Below are 14867 nucleotides of genomic sequence, written 5' to 3'. Positions count from 1 at the left end.
GGTTTATGGTGCACCTTCATTGGTTAAATGGTATCGCTTGAATACTGACCCGCCAGGCACACTGTGGCCTCTTTGTGCCCAAAAAACCCAGATGATAAAGAAGAGTCATCTGTCACTAGATGAACCAAGCAGGCGGTTAGGACATTTTGCAGTGTGAGTGTGCACAGCGCAAAAATAAACTCATGCAATAGCTGCTCTGAATAGCCACACCTGAAGTAAGAAGGAACTGTTATTAAAATGTGAGGCTAATGAGGTGCTTTTTTGACTGTATAATTTATAGAAAATTAATAAATGAAAAATCTTGAGAGAAAAATTATAACCTACGACTCCTTTCTAGTTTGAATGTCGGCTATTTTTGGTTTGAGACCTTTCAGGAAAGGTGGGGATATAGGCGTTTCCTAAATCGACCGAGATAGAGTTACGGGTAAGTGGTTAACCGTGGGTCAGGCACTTTGGAAGAATTACCTGTGAGCTGGTTGTTTGAGAATAAAAGAACAAATCAGTCACGCAGGAAGCAAACACTGACAGGTGCTGCATGTGGTTGTTGCTTCATCTTAATCCTGAACAGCATTTGCTTCCTCCCTTCTTCTTTTTCCAGTTGGCATCAGTTGCACATCTTAGTCTTTACATTTTAGTGCCACTGAACATCCTTACAGCACATACGTCACACAACCATCGCTTCATTTCCAATTTCTGCACATCACTTGTTTGTTCGGGTTTGGGTCAGGATGTGGTATTTACTTATCTCATGAATAGGCTTACTTTCATACTGGTCCAGGCTTTCAATCAGCTTATCCTCAAATTTGAAAGTCTGTGAAGGGGAGTAAATTCCCTATTTTTATTTAACAAACTTTTCCCTTCTTAATATTTTGTGTATGATGAAAAGTTTTTCTGCTGGTGTTATGTCACTCTGCCGCTGTGCTTATTAAGTCCCCACACAGCACGGTGTTGGTTGCCTAGTCTTTATTGTTGCTAACACAAAAGAAAATAATATAGAACTGAACCTCGGTGGATGCTGTGTCGTTAACAGTTTTGCAATCAGTGCTCCTCCAACTGCTCCAGCTGTGTTTGTGCATACACCGACCTGGCCAAATCAGGCCTGTTTTTGCAAGACTACAGCACCTCTGCAAACTCCATCAGTCTCACATGTGGAGACACACCTGGCTACACATGCTTCCTAAAAACGTTTGCTTTCAGAAGTTGACACTGGACAGGCAATTTTGTGGATTATGCAGACGGAGAGACACGCGGTCCTCTTGCCTGCAGTGGATAGATCAAATAAAAAATAAATAGATTTCCTATTAACAGACCACCTAACACCCGTGAAGCTAAAGTCTGTGTGGTGGCTAAGACCCTAAGCTGTACATGTGTCAGACTCCAAACACTTCACTGACACATTGCACTTCCTCTGTAGTTCATCAGAGGCTACTTACGGTGTGACTAAAGCCCCCCCTACCCCACCCCCGCAAATTTTCAGCACAACACACCCTTGGAGTCCCCGTGGAGTCAGTGAAGTAGTAAGGGATTAATTAAACTTGTAATGAGTATAAAGCCAGCAGCCCTCTACAGATGCTGCAACTTCCTTCCATATCCTCTGGGGCGAAACGCGACCCCCGAAGGCTAGCAGGAATGCTTTTTATCCTCATATGGCTAATTACAAGTTACATATTTAAATCACATATTTGTTGTGCATAATATGAACAGGGTAGTTAATTGGCGCCTCGGTGCGAATACCTCAGTCAGTGAGTAATTGCAGTGATGCTAAGTTTGTGATTCTTATAGATGAGAAGAGCGACGAAGTGGATTTGTCAGCCAGCGAAGACTGGGATGTTAAGACAATAACAAGTGCACTGAAGCTTTATCTGAGGTAAGGATTAGTGTGATGTTTTAATGTGAAAGACACGCACACACCTGTGAGTTATTTGTTTCACCAAGCAGTGGCAAGCATTGATACTAAAACATTGCAGCACAGCAAGTGTTTAAATAAGGTAATTGATTCTTCTGATCGCTTTTGCAGTCACTTCAGCTCTAGACGTTACACCTAAACCCTCTGGTTGAATTGTACCTATTAACAAACTTTTAATTAATTCGTCTAATTAATTTGAAATAGGACAAATAGAGCTTACCGCCATCCCTTCTCAGCAGCTCAAGAGTACAGTAGCTTTTTGTCTTCATTAGATGTTAATAGCTGCACTGTTAAGAGTGCAGGAACTCTTATTTGGGGGGAAAGACGCTTAGTAGGTAATTATATTTTTTCATCTTATAAACCGTCAAACTGTGCTGTTGTGCATCCAAGCAAGTCTATTTCTGACCCCACGACAACTCCTTTGATGAATGCGGTCCTTTCCGCTTGCTTGAATGCGAAACACTGCATCCAGCGTCGATGCTTTATTTTATAAAATGGCTACAGATTTAATTATGCAGAGTGCCTTTGTATAATTAACTCCTTGCGAACTCATAATGCTCATGATATGCATGTTCCACAGTCAATAACTCCTTCCAGGTTGGCAGCGAGTGTGGGTGAAGTTCAGAGATTAAAAATGTAGTTTGGCTGCAAGAAGATGAAGCGGTATAATTTTAAATGCCAATCTGATTTTGTCGACATGCTGTTGCAACAAATTGAGTTGGCTTTGCTTGTTGCTTGATTGGAGGAAAATTTGCATTTAAAGTTGGGAATTTGCCTGCTTTCTTTTATGCATATTAAAAATACTAAAAAGAAACTAATACCGTTTTTTGGGGTGGAGGGTTTCGATTACTTGTTTTATTTTGTCACTATGGAGGTCTTCAAACAGTCACTGCTATGTAATTAGGATGTAAATGATGAACCTAGTCAGGGGGGTTAAACTTGTGTGGACTGACCACTTCCAAAAAGCAGACTGATGGAGAGGACTGTGGACTCTGGGACATTACTTAGTTGAGAAGTTTTACCTCAGCATTTTAGTTACCGTACCCTTATCATTATTGACGTGCTATATTAAATCAACACAGTGTTTTTCTAATTTGTCTTTTACTTCCATGACCTGCTGAAGTAAAACGGCCTCAATCTCCTCAGTTTCCTCTGAGGCTAAGTAGCTTTGGCCACTATCCAGCTGCAGTGTGAAAGTACCTTCAGATGAACTTGGTTATCTCAACGCGTGCACCGTCTAATTCCATCTCCTGGCCTGGCCACATTAATCATTGCTGTGTGCAGACCCTATAAAACAGTGTGCCAGCTATTTCTGTCCCTCTTGCTCACTTTAACTCTCCTTCTCCCTCCCACCGCCCCCCAACCCGTCTCTCTTTCTCTCACTATCTCTGCGAAGGAGCCTTCCTGAGCCGCTGATGACCTATGAACTTTACAAAGAGTTCATTAGCCCCGCAAGTAAGTTCTACCGCCTCATGTACCAGCTCTTCATCTGAGCGCAGACCATACGCAAACAGAAGTGTATGTATGTGCCGTATCAGTGCGAAATGGGCATTTTATCAATTGAAGCAGCTGAGTTCATTACTTAGTTCTTCTTCGGGGGGTTATTGAAAAGGAGCAGTGAAGTGAGACACAGTAAAAACACTTTTAAATTAAATTTTACTAACTTTGTTTAAACTTTGTGCTTTTAAGGGAAGTTGGGCAACAGTGGTCACCTTTCTTATGTCTGAAAGCTATTGTGTGGTGTGTGCGTGTCTTGATTGCTAATTATCGCCTTTTTATGTCTTCCTGCGTGGTATCAGTGTGTTACTCGCAGCACTCAGTGCATTTGTTCTTGATTCTAACCCTACCAAAGAGGCTTTCAGCTCCCTTTGGCTTAGTTGCATTTGTCTTTTCATTGCAGATGAGCTTATTCCAATCTCCATATAATCGCTACCTGTTTAACATGGGACTAAATTTGTGGCCAAAAAAGCCATTAAAGATCCTGGATCAAAATCATCCAGTGACCTTGAAGAGGAAAAAAAAAGAAGGGAAAAAATAGGGTTTTTTTTCTGCCCACATAACATAATTTCTGTATGAAATGTTTTAAATCAAGCCAAACTTGAATCTTATTACAACAAGTGCTATAATTGGATCAGGTTGACATTTTTATCAGGCGCTCGCAATGCCCTCATAACGAGGGGGGAAAAATGGATTAGCAATGAATATTTTTTTTGATGGATGACAGCATCCATAAGAAGCTTTTGCCATGTTTAAATCCTTGTCGTTCCCATAGTAATGATATTTTGTGTGCCTGTGTGTGTTAGCGTGTGGGCGGTCAGATGCCCATGTGTGAGGAAGTGTTTAAGAGATGATCTTGGGGGTTTTAACACAACCCTTTATACGGTAGCGACAGTAACGTAAAGCTATCTTCTCCGCCAGCATAGTGGTCCCTGCTGCCAAATTCTGGGAGGCTTCAGACCGTATATCACCATCACACCTCTTCTTCATTTATTTGAACTGGGATGTATTTTCCTCTAATGCTTAATCCCATACACTTGAGAGGGATAGCCTCTAATTGTTGCACGCTTAAAGGTCCACCAACTTTTGCTCATTTTAAAACATTCCCAGACTTCCGATAAATACTTTTAGGCCTTTTTGAAGTAACATAGAGCTCTTTACCTCGAAACCTCACTCAAATCAGCAGCGACTAGAATTTTTCATCATCTATTTAAATTTCCTACTGTACAGTGTACCATCTGAGCTGTGCTGGCTCCTTGCCATGCGAGGAGCACAGAGAATTCCTTGTAGTTTAATATGAGTACACGGCTGTTTCTGCATTTGAACAGAGGGCGGTAGTCCCGAGTCTCGCATCCAAGCCGTCCACTGCCTGGTCCACAAACTACCGGAGAGGAATCGACAAGTCCTCGGGCTGCTTATGAAGCATCTGGCCAAGTGAGTGTTCATAGTTCCTTGGTCATAGTTCAGCCAATCTCCACCCCCTCTCTCTCTCTCTCTCTCTCTCTCTCTCTCTCTCTCTCTCTCTCAGTTCTCTCTTTCTGCTCTTCCTGTCTGTCTCCTTATTCTCACTCCACATGCTTTTTCTCTCTCTCTCTCCCTCACTCCCACTCTTTTCACTCCCCCTTCCCTGCTGTCACTCCATCTCTTCTCTGTCTACTCAGTGACTGCTGGGTAAGAAAATTGATGCCACTAGCGTCTCGATTCTTTTTTCTTTTCTTTTTCTAAGGTCATTTTGTTGTATATTTAAAGTTGTCGAGGGAGGATTGAGTAGCCTGCCGTACCTGTTCATCATGCTGTTTTGCAGCCCACGGGCGAAACGAAATGAAATAGACCACTCAAATTAAGCCCTCTCTTGAGATTACTGTATACACCCCTGGACGGACCACTATTGTGCATCATTCCATTTGCGAGATTAGATAGGAAGAAAGATTTTAAGAAATAATGTTAGCTAACATTACAAGGTTTTACCTCAGCAAGCTTTTTATAAACTAAATATGAGCAAATTGAAGATAAGTAAATAATCCCTCTTCCCTGAGGCAGTGAAAGTCTGGTGGATCTTATTTCATAGAAACCCGCTGCAGAATCAGGCTGTGGTAAAAAGGCAGCGCTATTGAAATTGAATTTGGATTATCCAGCGTGAAATTCTCCAGACTGGAGAGACTCGAATATTTTTCTGAAGTTGGCGTGTGTGCATGTCCTGCAGGGGAAGGAAGCAAAGCCAGAATTTCACACTCCTATCTGAAATGGTTTCAGAGATGTTATAAATGTGAGTTGTCACCAATGTTTTTGTCTTCAAAGGCATCCTTTGAAGCTATTTAAACTGTCTCTCTGCAGCTGCACTGCATATCATCATATTTGGAGTATGAAATCTCTTCACCTGTCCGTATAACTTTTTCTTCAAATAAAGGTTTTTTCAACTTTTCTTTTTCTTGACCACTTAATATAGTTGTACCTATTGAACTCCCAGTTTTGGAATGGATGTAGGTGACATTAAATAAAACTCCAGTCTTTCCTCAATGTAAATATCATTTGGTAAGGTGGATCCATCCCCTGGCCTCTTTACATGTCAGCGATGGCAATATGATGAAGAGATTAATACATACTCGCATTCAGAACACAAAGAGAAAGCTTAATCAATGTCCATGTTGTGTGCTTTTGAAAAGAAAATCTGAAAAAAATCCCCCAGAATAATTATATGTGAACAAAAATATTAATAGAAAGTTCATAGTAATTAAACTTAATTGTAGTGTTTTTTAAGCGTTTTATATACATTTCATATGACACAAAGCATCATACAGTGCTGCAAGGTGTCAGTTTGGCTAATGTCTTTCACAATTACTAAAGTAAAAGTAAAACTTGAAAGTGTGATTTTTAAAAAAATATATGCTTGACTCTAATGCCATCAACAAGTGACAAAACAATAAAAGGGATGTTGTTTAAAGTTAAAAAACAAACAGAACTGATCAGTAATGTGATTGTGAATGCCACTGAGTCAGAGGAAAAGACTCCGCGGTACTTTCAGCTGCTCCCTTATTTCTGCTCCCAAAGGATCAGCACAGCAAATGTATCTGCATATTTGATTTGGCACACATTTTACATGAAATACCCTTATCCTCACATTTACCAGCACTAGGAGTTCATGAACAAGCCACCCTTCTTTTAGACTAGCTTCGTGTCTCTTGCCCATCTCAAACCAGGGGTCTTTTGGATGTAAGGTGAATGTGTTAACCGCTGCTATGCTCTGAAAGACTACAGGAGCAAATATTTCGGCAGCAGTTTTAAAAATTCTCAAACTAAAATTGCAGAGAATTTGGGCATCTGAAATTAGTAATTACTTTTAGGAGTCACAACCAGAATCTGTAATGGCATGGGGTTACATTAATGCATATAGCAAGGGTGATTTTCATCTGTGAAGGCACCATAATTATTAAAAAGATGTGCACAGATTTTGCTAAACCACACTCTGTGGCATAGTCCAAAATGAAAGGATGCTAAACTGGTTCTACCTACAATCCTACATTGACGAGTCATCCATGAGTCCTTTCCTGACATGGAAAACATTGTACAGTACATGGATACTGGGTCATGTTTGCATTAGTATTCCCCCTGGGTTAATTGAGAAATGTAAGAATGACAAAAAGAGACAGCATACGCATGCATACTGTGCATAATGTGCTTCAAGACTTGTTGCCCTTGTGCCCACAAGCATTGTCAACAGTGACACTAGAGTAGTGTAACTTCACTCTTTAGTTCCATCTGTCACTGTCACTAGAAGCAGTGTCCCTGTGTTTTCGGGCCTGTGTGTGCTTCAGCTGCCCCTTTACTGAATAAGGAATGGCGATTCTAGATGACAACAGCAAACATTCAAACCTTTCAGTGAGCTGAACAAGATTTGCAGTCTTAATCGTGTGTTTCTATCTGCTAATGTGACTGCATGCAGTTTAGACTTGTGTTGTAGAGAAAATAAGTAAAAGTCACACACGCCAAGTTGGTAAGATTGCAATCGCAACTGTGGCCAGGGCGCTCATACAAACACGAAGCTGACAAGTTCAAACACCATCAGATTAATGGGAAGGAGTGCATGTCTGAAAGGGCCGATTGGCGTCATAATAAAATTACAAATACAAATACAAATAACAAAGGAGGCCCCGCAGCTGAAACCCTATCTCAAGCGAGAAACGTTTGGCTTTTAAAACTACAGCAGTTGGTCTCCTCAGTTACCAGTCACAGGAGAGATGCTGGAGTGCAGCAATAAGCATTGGCCCTGTCCTAACTTTTTGGGATTTGTTGCTGGCATCAAATTCATTATTTTACATTGGGTTTAAAAATGTCTTTGAACTAGCTGTTGCATAGGCCACCATCTACTAATTTAATGAGCTGGAAGATGAGTACATCCAGATCTGGGTGGTTTACCACCTCCAGTTTTGAAGGGTAGAAAAAACTTGTCTTGTGTTCAAGGGCTGTTTTTCAGCCAGCGACTAAGCCTTTATTTAACATTATTTTTGGATTCCCTTTCTCATCTGCTTATGTAACTTTTTTTGGGGGAGGGGGAAATAATGACCCATTACAGTTACGCTACTGGAGCTCTGCCCTTTTTTATTCTTGGACTACCCTGTCTTTGTGAAGTTAAGTTGTTTAGTTGAAATTAAGCGGCTATAATGTGAGTGGTTATTTTCCCCAGCGTGGCGGCACACAGCAAGCAGAATCTGATGACCGTGGCCAACCTGGGCGTGGTGTTTGGACCCACATTAATGAGGCCACAGGAGGAGACTGTCGCCGCCATCATGGACCTTAAGTTCCAAAACATTGTGGTGGAAATCCTCATTGAACACCATGAAAAGGTAACACACAGACTTTATAATCTATCATATGCCTAGTGGAGTGCACTCTATAGACTGTATAAGTGTCTATGGGAATATCCTTCTATTGTATTCTATTGACTTTTTTTGATTGTACACACGTTAACTGCGTTGACTCTTCACATTGGATTCATCCTGCGAGTGCAACATTTTCTATACAACTGTTTTGCAATTCGCAGTCCACAACTATATTCACTAAAACCTAAGCACTGTAGGCAGCGCCAGGTAACAAGTGACAGCACGAAATGAAATCTGAGGTGACATGACATCAGTAAGCTGCTCACAGCACCTTGTTGTTTACCTACCTATGTGGTGCATAATTACTCGAAACTGACAGATTATAAATGTGCTAGTGCAGCAAAAAATGTGTTTGCGAGTCTTTTTTGGAACGGGGCGCTTTATTACTGTTAGAGGTTTTGTGTTTCGCTTCCTAAATTATTATTTGGTACTTCTCTGCTGGAACAGAAGTGCACGTACTGTACTATGTCTGACAGAAGAGTTTCATCTGGATCGAATAAGAGTCTCAATTAGGGGAGATGTGATGCTCTTTTCTTCTGCAGGTATTCTTGTTTTTGGTGAGGGTGGTTTATACGTGTGCATTGAAAACCTTTTTTTGCTTTCTTGAGTAAGTGTTCTGGCAAAAACATGCATCATACTAGATGATGGGGTAATTTGTGGCTATTGGAAGCTTTTCCGAGTTGACATAGAGCTCAGATAATGAAACATGCTCGGACAGAATACCCTTCACCCAGTTATTGAGGCGCAGAGAAGCTCGATGTTAGTTTAATTTACATATTTTTGTGTGGCTCTCCAATAGGGGGAGCCCTAAGTGCTTCTACCAGAATCAAACACATGGTTTTCTCTTCAATTTCAGCCTTTTGATTACTCCGTAGATTGTTGCACACATTTTATTACATTCAGAAAGGCCTGTCTGAATGCATTTATTTTGGTTGTGAGTTGTTTCATAACCTGTAGTTCACAGGATCATGTAATCTCCCCCAGAATGTCATTAATCGGTGTCAATCCTCAAACGGGGATAATTCTCCGTGTCAGAAGAGAAAAAGGTTTGAGATTAGTTTTCTAATCTGTTTGGAGCAGAGCTGCACTCGCTGCATAGAATCAGATGAAACCGGGAGCTCGTCGTGTTTATTTTCCTTCCAAGCTTCATTAAAATGAAGAAGAGGCGTGTTGCGAATAATGTCTCCACCCAAACTCACAAATCTAAAACGGGGTGTGAGAAAATACAGAAAAAACAACACCAGCAAAAACAACACCAGCCAGCCCCGCGCGCACCGCTAGTGTCCTTAGACTACCTAGAGGTATCCAGCACTGGCCGGGTGATAAAAGATGTAGTGTTAGAATGCAGCAAGAGCATTTTAGAAAGTACAGCATGTTTGAGCAGGGGAAAAGTTGAGCAGACAGACAGACGGGCATTAACTTCCCTCACAGCTGAGTCCCACTCCAGACTGTTGATACCCCCAGATACCAACAGTAGACTCTGCTTTACATTCACCTCCATCTGCAGAGAGAGGCGAGAGGGGAAGAGAGAGGCAGCACAAACTCTCAGCCATATCAGATTTCTCACTTTTTCTATCTGCCTCTCTCCTACAAACTTTTTCTCTCATGCCCCCACCCCCCCTCCCCCTCCTCTATCTGCCTCTCCGTTCACACTCTCGCTCACTTTCTCTCTCTCTCCTCTCCCTTCCCTACCTCCCTCCTCTCCTCATCTGTGATCCTTTCTGAGGCTCTGCTGAGACTTCCTCTTCTCTGCAGCCCTATTCTCTTTTAACTCCACATCTGAAGTTTATATGTAAACACGGGCCCGGTGTAAACAGGCTTTGCCAGTTGGCCAGTCCTCCTCAAGTCCAAACCTTGTTTAATTGACTTTGGGTCAATTTTTTTCAGAGGAAAAACGTCACCTTAACTTAGCCCTGGATTTCTAGATGGAGAAGTGATTATTTATTTATTTAGTTATTTTTTAATTTTTTGGCCACACACACACACACACACACACACACACACACACACACACACACACACACACATGCGCACACACACACACACGAATCTGTTCACATGCAGTTTTTAGGGTCCAATCAATGAGCAGCTCAACTTTTCCTAGGAGAACTTGCTGCTGCTGCAAATATCTTTTTCCATCCACAACTACATAAAGAGTGTGAGTTTTTCAAAACACATTGGGTCAGTTGAGGACATGCTGCAGCTCAACAGTCTAGGAGTATCTGCATTGTGTATGCTGTGTTTTGCTACAGACTTATTCACATGTGTATTCAGATCTTTACAGATGCTCCCGAGTCATGCCCTCTCTCACCTGCTGCCCCAGTGCTCTGTGCTCCCACGAGGCAGTCCAAGAAAATGAGTCGACAGAATCGGCCTTTGGCTGTCTACAATCCGCAAGCCCTTGACATTCAGAATGGTAAGAGATGTACAAGTTTGTACCTGTATATTTTCACATTTCTCGGTGTGTTAAATAAAAGGTGTTGTGAATGTGTTTAGGAATTTATTTATTTTTTTGCTCTAGAAGTTCAAATGCTCCTCACTTTAGCTGTAAAGCACTATAGTGATTCAGCAAGCATCTCACTTAGCATTTATTCATTTGTAGGGCCCAAGAGGTCTTAAGTGGCAACAAGTGAGTAATACCTGCCCTGAGACTTTTAGTAAGTGCAAATGAACTGAACATAAATCTGTTATGTTGGAAAATATTATTTTACTTCCATTTCCATGTGCGGATATGCGGATACACCACACAGCAACTCAATACATTTAGGCATGTAGATATGGTGAAGATGACCTGCTGAAGCTCAAACCGATAACTTTGATCGTCGCACGGTTGTCGGTGCCAGACAGGCTGGTCTATAGAATATAGCAAAGTATTTCAGAAACTGCTGATCTACTGGGATTTTCCCCACACAGTCATCTCTAGAGATTACAGAGATGAAACAAGAAAGAAACTATACAGTGAGGGTAAAAATGTATTGTTGATGTCAATGGAGAATAGCCATACTGTTTCAAGCTGAGAGGAAGGCAACAGTAACTACTGGTTACAACCAAGGTACGCAGAAGAGCATCTCGGAATGCACAACTCAGTAAGTCATGAAGCAGATGGCCTGCAGCAGCAAAAGACCACGCTGGATGTCGGTCCTAAGCTACGAACAGGAAACCAAGGCTGCTGCTGGACTAAAATGGAAAACTATATAGACTTTGCCTGGTCTGATGAGTCTCGATTTCTGTTGCAGTATTCAGATAACAGGGCCAGAATTTAGTGCAAACAACATGAAAGCATAGAGCTGGCCTGGCTTGTATCAGTGGTTCGAACTGGTAGTAGTGCAGTGGTGCAGAAAATATTTTCTTGACACATTTTGGGCCAACTAGTACCAACTGACCATCATTCAAAAAGCCACTGTTTAGCTTAGTATGGCTGCTGACTGTGTCTATGCCTTTATGACCACAGCATGCCCATCTTCTGATGGCTGCTTCCAGGACGATAACGCACCACGCCACAAAGCTCAAATCGTCTCAAACTGATTTCTTTTACATGACGATGAGTTCACTGTACCCAAATGGCCTCTACAGTAGGGCTGGGCCATATCATACCGTTCACGGTAATACCGGTATAATGTTGGGCAATGATAAGAAAATGAAATATCGCGATAGATTATGGGTAAAACGCGCATGCGCAGTGCCTTTGTTTTCATACGCACATGACGGAAAATGAGAAGGTCGAAAGCGGATCGTTGAATGAAACGGGTGAACCAGAACTGGTTTGTAAAAATGAGGCAACTTCAGTGGCGTGGAACTGGTTTAGCTTTCGTCCGTCAGATACACAACAAAGCACTATTTTTGGTAGTGCATGCTAGCGGCCGTCGTTATTACCGTGTTTTTTTGGAAAATACGGCACACTTAAAATCAATCCTTTGATTTTTCTGAAAATAGACAGTGCCCCTTATAATCCCGTGTGCCTTATGTATGAATTCCGGTTGTGTTTACTGACCTCGAAACGATTTTATGTCGTACACGGCGCTCAAAAATCTATCAAATGTTTGAGTACGACTTTGCTAAGCTACAAAGCCGCACCGCTTGATGGATTGTTGGAGCATTACGGCTATCGTAGGCAGGAGCCTCGCAGAGTGATACGTACTGTGCTTCAACATAATATTACCGTATTGTGTGTGTATAACCTCTTTTTAAGTTTTGTGGATATTATGCATGGTTATGCTGAGGATATGTCAGCCAATTTCCACTGGAAATGCCTTTTGGTTAAACTGTCAGCAAGGAATTTGCACTGTTACATTTTTAGATAACTTTAATGCACATAAAAAAACAGCTGCTTGTTTAAGTGAAAATATATTGATGTTTGGGGGTTTTTTTTGCACTAACAAAGGTGTGGAGTTGTAAAGTATTTTGTCTAGTGTTAATTATATTGTCAGTTATATCGTTATTGCAAATTTTCAAACGTATATCGTGATAAATATTTTTGGTCATATTGCCCTGCTCTACTCTACAGTCACTAGATCTCAGTTCAATAGAGCCGCCAATTTGCAGCCAAAAGAATTTTCTGCAAATTTGTGACGCTATCATGTCAATATGGACCAAAACCCCTGAGGAATGTTTTCAGCATTTTGTTGAATCTATGCAGCAAAAAATTAAGACAGTTCTGAAGGAAGAGGGGGGTCTACGCTGGTTCTAGGTCTACACAAGGAAGCTGCCAGTTGAGATTCTGTTGAGGGGCAATTTAAAATCCAACATGTATTGTCTTAAAGAACCTGAAAAGGGAAAACTTTAGTGCTAATTTATTTTAGTGCTAATTTGTACACTCATACTCTAACATATTTTGTGCATTAATTATCATAATAGAGTGTTGCCAGGTTGTGAGGTGCACCAAGGAGGTTAGGCTTTATGTAATACAGTGTTGTTGAACAGAAACACAAAGTCAAAATATCCAGAATTATCATGAAGTCGAATCAGCATCTTTCTAATGGGCGGTTTAAACAAAAACTAAACATTATCACTGTCGGATGCATTCAGGCAACAATATTAGTATCCATTAGTTTGAGGTGGGTGTAACAAATAAACTGGCAACTAAGTGTATTTACCGCTGATCCCTGCTGAGCTCTAAATCACTCACTCTGTCTGTTCCCTTATGAGTGCTATGCAGAATAACAGTGTCTACAGATGACACACTAAACTTAATCACCTTCTTTCTCTAATACTGTTTGAAGGGATTTGCATCTGGGTCTTTTCTGTGTTTTTGTTTACTTAAAAATTTACTTTCTCTAAAGATTGACTGGGAGACTGCAGCATAAGAGAGTCCCACTCTGGTACATCAGGAGAGCTGGTCACCTGACCCACTGACCCAAACACTCTAACTCTAGCAGTTTCTGATCCACAGCCAGTTAAATCCCCCCCCCCCCCCCCCCCCCCCCCCCCCACACACACACACACACACACAATACCAAAGGAGTCTAAATCTGCTTACCAGATTGCCTCTCTTTGTCTCCCTTGTGCTAGCTTTTACTGTGGGGTATTTTAATATCAGGGATGAAAGGCATAATCCTTTTTTAACCTTTGTGTCTTTTATATGGGTCCCACATAATAAGAGTAAAAGCAATTTAAGAATGCTGAAGTGGGTAAGAGAGAGCAGTGTTTATGTATGCGTGTGACTCTTCTTATGATTCTACGTGCCGTGCTGGGTGTCTGATATCCTCGCAGATGTGACGGCACGCTATGCGTAGAGAGGTGCTTTAATCAGAGTATTTGTGTCAGGAAGCTTTCCAACAACTGTGGTTTACAAGGCTCTTATTCTCAAGATGATTACAGATCACTTGCATGTTTGTTACTGATTTAATTAAAATGTAAAAGGTGCTAAAGATTTAGCTGCCAGTTTATTACTGTTGGGTGTGTTTTGCTTTTTTTAATATTTATTTCATCAGATGTGATCTTTTTCTTAGAGCACTTTACAAAAAAATGTACTGTCAAAATCTGTAGATAAAATTATATAATAATGCATAAAATAAATTGAACTCATTCTCATTATAAAGTGGTCTCAAGTTTAATCAATAGATTTTTTTTAACTTTTAACTTTAACTTTTTTCCACTAGAGAAGCTTTGCATAATTTACAGTATAAATTAATCTTTGGTGCAGACCCTCAGGCCATCTTCTGTCTCTTACAACCAGATTTATATCCTGACATCACCACCTTCTAAGCAAACTTTCTTTTGGTGGGTTTCCACCTCTAAACAAAAGACTTGAACAGTAGGCTAGCAACAATATTCTGCTCACATCTAGTGCTGCGTATAAGAAGCAAGTTGTAACAACAACTGCTTCATTTTTCACCATGACAATGATCCCAAACAGACTGCCGGCGCAGTAAAAGCATACTTGGATAGAAGAACTCACAGTGTAACACTGTTGGTCATCGATTGGCCTCCCCAGAGCTCGGGCCTCAATATTATTGACGCAGTGTGGGATCATCTTGAGAGAATAGTGCCAGCAGCCAACATCCAAAGAAGAGCTTTGAATGTCCTTCAAGAAGCCTGGAGAACTATTCCTGAAGCAGCTGCCTAAGAAAGATCAGGCTGTGTTCATA

At 41.1% G+C, this 14867-nt stretch overlaps 1 protein-coding gene across 2 annotated transcripts in view; it reads left to right on the top strand.

Annotated features, from left to right (window-relative positions):
• The window catches only part of arhgap10 (Rho GTPase activating protein 10), a 51569-nt gene that overhangs the window by 24505 nt on the left and 12197 nt on the right, over nt 1–14867 (top strand). For both annotated transcript variants that reach the window (XM_004549325.4, XM_004549324.4), the window contains exons 15-19: nt 1783–1867; nt 3303–3361; nt 4732–4837; nt 8085–8244; nt 10555–10696. In XM_004549325.4, the coding sequence (XP_004549382.1) occupies nt 1783–1867; nt 3303–3361; nt 4732–4837; nt 8085–8244; nt 10555–10696 (552 nt within the window). The remainder of the gene's footprint in view (nt 1–1782; nt 1868–3302; nt 3362–4731; nt 4838–8084; nt 8245–10554; nt 10697–14867) is intronic.

This window comes from Maylandia zebra, linkage group LG6 (genome assembly GCF_041146795.1).
Source record: "Maylandia zebra isolate NMK-2024a linkage group LG6, Mzebra_GT3a, whole genome shotgun sequence".
Taxonomy (NCBI): Eukaryota; Metazoa; Chordata; class Actinopteri; order Cichliformes; family Cichlidae; genus Maylandia; species Maylandia zebra.
Note: the sequence above shows the minus strand (reverse complement) of the source record. Positions and strands in the feature narration are given on the sequence as shown.